The sequence below is a fragment of the Arachis ipaensis genome, chromosome B5 (genome assembly GCF_059453495.1).
Source record: "Arachis ipaensis isolate K30076 ecotype BB chromosome B5, ASM5945349v1, whole genome shotgun sequence".
In the NCBI taxonomy this organism is placed as follows: domain Eukaryota; kingdom Viridiplantae; phylum Streptophyta; class Magnoliopsida; order Fabales; family Fabaceae; genus Arachis; species Arachis ipaensis.
This window is the reverse complement of record NC_142440.1, coordinates 122,953,595-122,961,991: the sequence shown is the minus strand read 5'-3', so window position 1 is coordinate 122,961,991 and position 8,397 is coordinate 122,953,595. Positions and strand designations below refer to the sequence as shown.

At 29.6% G+C, this 8,397-nt stretch overlaps 1 protein-coding gene across 1 annotated transcript; it reads left to right on the top strand.

The window, feature by feature from the left end:
* The first annotated feature begins 274 nt into the window (after window positions 1–274).
* Window positions 275–8,194, top strand: LOC107643837 (Major facilitator superfamily protein). The gene is made up of 4 exons (XM_016347591.3): window positions 275–568; window positions 1,234–1,451; window positions 2,347–2,906; window positions 6,913–8,194. Exons 1-4 carry the CDS (start codon window positions 493–495, stop codon window positions 7,793–7,795), a joined length of 1,737 nt encoding a protein of 578 aa, XP_016203077.1. The 5' UTR covers window positions 275–492; the 3' UTR covers window positions 7,796–8,194.
* The last annotated feature ends 203 nt before the right edge of the window (window positions 8,195–8,397 follow it).

Below are 8,397 nucleotides of genomic sequence, written 5' to 3'. Positions count from 1 at the left end.
ATGAATCTACGTATTCAGTTGCAGTTGCAATTGGGGATCTTCGTTATACACTTTCTTTTTTCTTTTTCCCCCTCTCTGTGTGTCAAACATAAAAAATTAAAACAGTTCATAAAGCAAACTTTTAAATAAATATACAGATAAATTAAATAAAAGAAAACCCAACAAACCAAATGGAAAAAATAGAAAAAGGAAAAAGAAATCCCTTTCTTGTCCCATGTCGGCCAACTATTGTGTTCAATTCACATTTCTCACATATTCAGTTTTGTTTAGATTTAGAAGATTTAACACGGGGAATAAATTAAAATAAACAAAAATAATCCCTGTTTCTTATACTTTGTTTTTATGCGTGGTAATAACAACACATCAGCGTTGAGTGGTACGTGTGAAGAAGCTAAGAGAGAGATGTTACTACCCCTCTATATATAACTCTATCTCTTGCTGCCCATTTTATGTAGTACAAGACTAACAACACATACAGTTCGTTTTGCAAAGATGGAGCACAATGAAAACCACCATGCTAGTGCTACAAGAAAAAAGGGAGGGCTTGTTACAATGCCCTTTATCTTTGGTAAGCTTATTAATTCCATCCACAACATATATAATTCCAGCTTATCATCTGTTACAATAATAAAAGTAGAAAATAATTTATCGAATCAACTAAATCTTCTTGCTAGCTCCTCCTTTCCAGAGATAAAGCTTCCTACATCAAAAGAAGGCTATGACCACACCCAACGTTTTGAAATCAGTTAGAAAATTGTTCATGCTTCTTAAATTCCACTTCTCTTCCTCCCCAATTATTATTATTATTATTATTACTATTATTATGAACAATTAATTCTAATGTTCCCTTAGCAATAAATTTTCCAGCTACACCCTGGTCCTATCAGCGGTATGAAAAATGCTAAATTAGTTGGTGGACGACTTTAAACAAGGTTGCATAACATTAAATTCTAAATTTTAAAATTTAAATATTAAACTCTAAATTCTATCATATAAAAAATAAAATGTTAGTTAACATATGAACTTAATTTTAATGCATTAATATTATACAATATTTTACAACTGTTATTTAACCATATGTGTTTTTTTATATGATCATTTGCACAATTAATATAAAAGGACGTTATATAATAATTTAGATGTACATATAAAATTATTTTATCTGGATAGTAAATTAAAATTAAATTCTAAAAACATTCTCTAATATTAATAAACCTTGTTTTTGTGTTGCAGCAAATGAAGTTACGGAGAAGTTGGCAGTGGTGGGATTCGGTACAAACATGATAAGCTACTTGACAACACAGCTTCACATGCCGTTAACCAAAGCTGCTAACACTTTAACAAACTTTGGTGGAACTGCAAGCTTGACACCATTGCTTGGTGCCTTCATTTCCGATGCCTATATCGGAAAGTTCTGGACCATCACCGTCGCTTCCATAATATACCAAATAGTTGAGCCTCTATCTCAGCTCTCTTCTCTTTCTTTCAAAATTTATGAGTAATCTTAGGAAATTACTTTTGTAGATAAAATAATTTTATAGCTTCACATATTAATTAATTTAACAATGTGTAAATTTGGTCCATACAAAATAATATTTAGGAAAGGAGTATTAACCTACTCTTTTTGGCGCGCGCGCGCACATATATATATATATCCACTTGGATATAAGGAGGTACAGGGAAGACTAGTGTCTAATATTTCTTTCTCTAAAAAAATTTCTTTTTCATATACTAAAAAAAAATAATTTAATTTTAATACATTAATAATATAAATATTTTTACACAATTATTTAATTATATTTTTTTTTAACTAGACAATAGATATAAAATATAATTATTTTTGCTAATACGATACAGTTAAATATATGTATAAAACTTTTTTACATGTATGGTGCAGGGAGTTTTTTTTTTTTTTTTCATTTGTAAATTTTGAATCTAAACCATTTGTTAAAAAACTATAACACTACCATCTTAAATAATTTTATATTTATTTCTATTACATATAGATTAAATAAAATATTAATAATAAAAGTATACCTATTAATCTACTATTTTATATATATATATTTATGAATTCAATAGATGATATATATTGATCACACAAAAAATAAATTAAAATAAATAAATAAATAATGTTGGCCCAACAGCTTCAAGCCTCCAACGTGCAATGTGAAAATAGGATTAATATATATCACCTTTTAAGTTCACAACATGGATCTTTTGATTTTTATTTATGAACGATGATAATCATGTCATAGAAGTTAGAACACTTCATATATATTTATATTATTGATAGAATCTAATTTGCTGTTTTTTTTTTTTTTTTATCAAATTTAATAATATCAGGGGATGATTAGCTTGACAGTATCCGCAGTGGTTCCACAGTTAAGGCCACCACCTTGCAAAGGGGAGGAGGTGTGCCAACAAGCAAACTCAGGACAGCTGGCAATCCTGTATGTCTCGCTGCTGCTTGGGGCCCTCGGGTCTGGTGGGATCCGACCCTGTGTAGTGGCATTTGGAGCCGACCAGTTCGACGAGTCGGACCCCAAGCAGTCAACGAAGACATGGGGTTACTTCAATTGGTACTACTTTGTGATGGGAGCATCCATACTTGTGGCTGTAACGGTAATTGTGTACATTCAAGATAACATTGGGTGGGGTTTGGGCCTTGGGATCCCAACGGTTGCTATGTTCCTCTCAATTATTGCCTTCATTGTTGGCTACCCACTTTACCGGAACTTGGACCCGTCGGGCAGCCCGTTTACCCGACTTGTACAAGTTGCTGTGGCTGCGTTTCGCAAGAGGAAAATACCGAATTTGCCCCCCGCTCAGTGCTTGTACCAGAATGATGAACTCGATGCTTCGATTTCTTTGGGTGGGAAACTCCTTCACACCGAACAGATGAAGTAAGTGTTACTCTCTTTGATTTTCTGCCTGCTTTTGGTTATGGTTGTTTGAATAAATGTGGCAATTTAATCCCTTCATTCAATATTTGGGTTTGGTTATTAATTAATGATTGATAGCTAGGGGCTTAGGCCTAAACAATAATTTGAAAACTCATAACAAAAATAATTGGCATTACCAATTTTAAGAGTAGCAAATTATTCTCTTAATTTATTTAAATATATAAAAGATTTTAGAAATCAGATCAGCAGTTTTTAGTAATTTTGTCTAATATTTAGTCAATAAAAATATTAAATTATTTTTAACAAATAAATTTTATTGATTTAATTATACAAATTTTGATAAATGTGAGTGTAGATTATATTAACTCGTGTATACACTCTAATAAATATAGATAAAAATGATATAATTCATATGTATTAACTCTTATAAATATAAAAATAAATTGTTACTGTTAAAAATTTAAATATTTGTTTAAAATAATAATATTTACTGTTCATATAGAATTATTATAAATATATATTCGGTAAAAGAAAAATATCAAAATAATAACTTATTTAAGCCAATATTTATCTTTTTCTCTTTATAGTATTTTAAATCCTTAATCTCTCTTTTTCTACTACTTTGTTAGGTAGTTGTTGATAACGAAAATGTATAGCTTTCTAATAAAGTCCGTTTGTAAATATATTTATGTGTTTGTGAATTTTGTTTAACTAATATTTATAAAAGATCAAATTAAATTTTCGTTAATTTTTTATAATCATTAATAGATAAAATTCGAGGAAAGATAAAATGTAATATATAGTGGGATAGGTTCTTGCTAATTATGTCGCTTTTATTCCAATAATCTACTAGATTAGTGGCTTATCGGCACAGGCATCAATTAAGTATTGGCACCTACATGAGTTAATTATTATTTCTTTGGTCTCTAATGTTGGACTTTATTTTAATTTTTAAGAAATAGAAGTATAGTACAAGTCTCATATGATTATCGTTGTTTTCTGTTTTTGTTTCCTATAATTTCCACCTCATTCCGACTTTAAAAAGTGGACTCTTCTTGTCAAACAGTCATTTTCCTCTTTGAAAGAGATTTAAAATTTAATGCAGCGACATATCTCAACCCCCCTTGAATTTTATCCACTAGAAATCAATGTGGTTTCCATAATATACCAGCTATCAATGTTTTAGTATTTATTAATTATTACCGTTCTGACTATTTTAATTAATTTATTTTAATTACCAAATATTTCTGTTTATACTAATTAATAAAATTGAAAGATTTGGTCACCTTCTAATAATTAGTGTATTTTGCACTTTCAACAAATAGCATATTATGTAAAGAGTTACTTAATATCAGTTAATTATAGTTTCTACCTATTTTTACTTATTCACCTGTTCCGTTAACATAATATCATTACTACTAATACTTTATGATCATAATCTAAATTTAAGTTTTTTAATTGACTTTTTGAAACCCTTGACGCGACGTGCCTGAGCATGCGTGGCTTGATTCTAACGTTGAACTTTTCGCTCCAACGATTCAAGCTAAGGTTGACACTAGTGGAGATTTTTTAATGGATACCCAAGTGAAACATGCTCATAGTACAAACAAATAGAGTTCTATTAAATTTATTTGGCATTAACATAAATACTTGTGTATGATTTTCACCAACTATATTAGAAGTGCATGTGAGATATTAGAAGTGCATAAGTATAAAAATAAATTCAAAAGATATGTGTTTATATTATTGTGAGTTGAACATCATGGGTAAATTGATAGTTTAAGTGAAATCCATACAAATATCTTATCCTATCCAATAGATAATTAAATAGAATAAGTCATGCATCTCCCACCCCATATAATTAGATATTACAAATACCATGGGGAATTTTACTAATTAAAAATTTCTATGAACACAAAAAGATAGTTATTATTATATATTTTTATATATTTATAAATATTGTTTTAATTTTTTAACAAAGTGGTCAATTATTAATGAATGCAATTCTAATTTAATTATGTTATTATGAAGTTTGATTACAAATATAAATTTAATGACAATTAATTAGTAGCTAATTTTTTTATCTATTTAATATTGATATTTTAAAAGATAAAATATATTTTTTGTTTTTGAAATTTGCTAAAAATTTTAAAAATATTTTAAATTTTATTTGATTTTAATTTTATCCAAAATATTTTTTATTTATATAAAATATATTCTTGATAATTAAATTTTTAAAAAATTTAAGTCCAATCTAACAATAATGCATGACAACGATATTTGGTTTATTTTGTGTTAAAAGTTATTTTTTAAAATTGTTGTTAAATTAGTCTTTAAATTTTTTGAAAACTTAACTGTCAAAAATATATTTAATACAAATTAAAAAATTTTAAAATAAAATTAAAATAAAATAAAACTTAAAAATATTTTTAAAATTTTTAACAAATTTTTAAAAGAGAAAATATATTATACTGGATTTTAAAATATTAACACCGAAAGCTGAATACCAGATTGCCTCTCCTAAAATACTTGCCAATCCTTCTTTCTATTAGCATGATGAATGATTGAATTCTAATTTAATTTCCCTTCTCTTAGGCCTTAGCGGTGAATTATTGAGGAGTTCACATCATTAATTGGTCCTGTCCACATGCGACTCAAATCTTGTCCTTATGTCTGTGTCTCTGCCTAATGAAATCATATACTATATGAGAAACTTTTTGTTCACTTGATCATGATCACCGCCACCACATTTTTGTGTCGATCTATTTATTATGGGCAACCCATGCAAGTAGCAGGCAAGTGGGCACCAAATCCTTTTCTAGTCAGCCCCTACCTCTCCACTTTCTTCCTAACAAGGTCCAGAGAGTCTCAGACTTTGAGAGCTCCACTTTTGGTCCACAGGATACTAATCATTATCCTTATTTTTCACCCAACTATTATTTCCTATTTTCCTTTTAGCCGAATGCTATTTCTACAACCGGATTGACAACTCATCGCACGGAAAGCTTTAGAACCATGTAGATGTCATGAGTGGGAATAGGATTTGCACTAACTCTCTACAAAATCATACGGGAGGCCTTTTAGTAAGCAAAAATGCTATTCAAACATTAAAATTAGTTATTAATATATTTATATATAAATATATATAATTTAATTTAATTTTAATGTATATTTATATTTTAATATATATTTTATATTGATGACTAATTTTAGTAACTAATTTTAATATATACATAACATAATCGTTTAATAAATTATCATTGGATAAACCAACTTGGTTAGTTGAAAGAATCCTTAGTTGTAGGATGTTCACTTGTCTACTTAAACAAATAACAAGTCTTGAGATTTTAAATTGTATTTTGTGTATACAATACTTTATTAATTAACAACAAATTCTTAAATAAAACTTAAATCTATAATGAATTAATTTACTAGGTTAGAGATACTACGAGAAATAAAAAAGTTTATCATTGGTAATTTATTATTAATGGAGTACTTGTGAGAAATAAAAAGAATTATCATTGGTAATTTGTTATTAATGTTTAAATAGTCAGAGTGTTCTTCTAATATAAATTTTAGATTTTATTTTATATTGTTTCCACATATGCTTCTCTTGACTAAATTTGATAGATGTATTTCATATGTATGTCTTGCCAAAGTTCTACAGTTTAGTTAACATTGATAGCAAAATTTAGTATTAAAATAAATAAATAAGTAACTTATGTACTAGTAAGATATATTTTATTCAGATATTTAGTTATATATAATCTGTAACTTCTTTTTATATTCATTTATATAAAAATTATTTAGTGTAGTTTAGTTTAATGAAAATGTAATCTTTTAATTTAACAGTAAATTTGATAGGACTGCGCATAAGTTTTGACTATGTAGTATTAGAAAAGTAAATTGAGAATGAAGTCAAGTTGAAAAGGATTATGTAAATATAATATATCTTTTTGAACATGCCAAAGGAAGATAATAACTGATACTTTAAAAATTGATACAGATTTCTGGACAAGGCAACCGTGGTGACAGAAGGGGATGATACAAAGTCACCAAACTTATGGAAGCTAAACACAATTCACAGGGTTGAGGAACTAAAATCTTTGATCAGAATGGGCCCAATATGGGCCTCAGGTATTCTTCTGATCACAGCCTATGCCCAACAAGGCACATTCTCCCTCCAACAAGCCAAAACAATGGACAGACACCTCACCAAAACCTTCCAGATCCCAGCAGGCTCCATGTCCGTCTTCACCATTACGGCCATGCTCGCCACCACAGCCTTCTACGATCGAGTCTTCATCCGTATAGCCCGCCGGTTCACCGGGCTAGACCGAGGCATCAGCTTCCTCCACAGGATGGGGATTGGGTTTGTGATCTCAACCTTGGCCACCCTGGTTGCCGGATTCGTCGAAATTAAGCGTAAGAAGGCCGCTATGGCCCATGGGCTTATTGACCATTCCTCTGCCACAATCCCTATTTCTGTTTTTTGGCTTGTACCACAGTATGGGCTTCATGGAATTGCTGAGGCCTTTATGTCCATTGGGCACCTTGAGTTTTTCTATGACCAGGCTCCAGAGAGTATGAGAAGCACCGCTATGGCACTTTTTTGGACTTCTGTTTCTCTTGGGAACTATGTGAGCACACTTTTGGTCACTATGGTCCATAAGTTCACTCGTGGACCCAATGGGTCTAATTGGCTTCCGGATAATAACCTCAACAAAGGAAAGTTAGAGTACTTTTATTGGCTCATCACAATCTTGCAACTCCTTAATCTTATTTACTACATATTTTGTGTGAAATACTACACTTACAAGCCAATTCAGGTCCATGACAAAGATAGCACCAGCTCAAAAGAGAATCAAGTGGAACTTACCGCTGTTTAATAGGACTTCAGTTATTTACTTGTTTAGAGTTTCCCATTGTTTTCAGCTAGATCGCCTGCATGCTTTGCAGAGACTTGGAAACCACGTACTATAAATAATAATGATTATTATTATTACTAAAGATGAAGACAGAAGAAAGGTACCGGCATCATATTATGTTGTTTTCATGTTTCCACAAATGTTACAAAAATGATATACAGAAGTTACAAAATAATGATGTATAGAAGGAAGATATATGTGTGTGTGTGCGTGTAGAGGAACTTACCGATGACTTGAGTAATAATTTTATCTTGGTGTAGTGGTTGTGGTCTCCAAAATATATATTTTTCACCATTTTTATCTTTAAGGATGTATACATGTTTATTTATCATTATAATGAATATTTACTTTTTTATAAAATATATTTGGTGAGTTCTACCCAACCCCCTCTAAATCAACATGTAAATTACCCCTTATGACATGGCATGTTTTAATTGGATGTTTAGTTTTAGTTTGAGTTAATTTAACTCAATAAGAGTTAATATATTAACTAAAGTAGAGTAACTTTGTAATTAAATATTTTTATAAGAGGGAAGAATATATAATTTCTGTAAACATTAAAA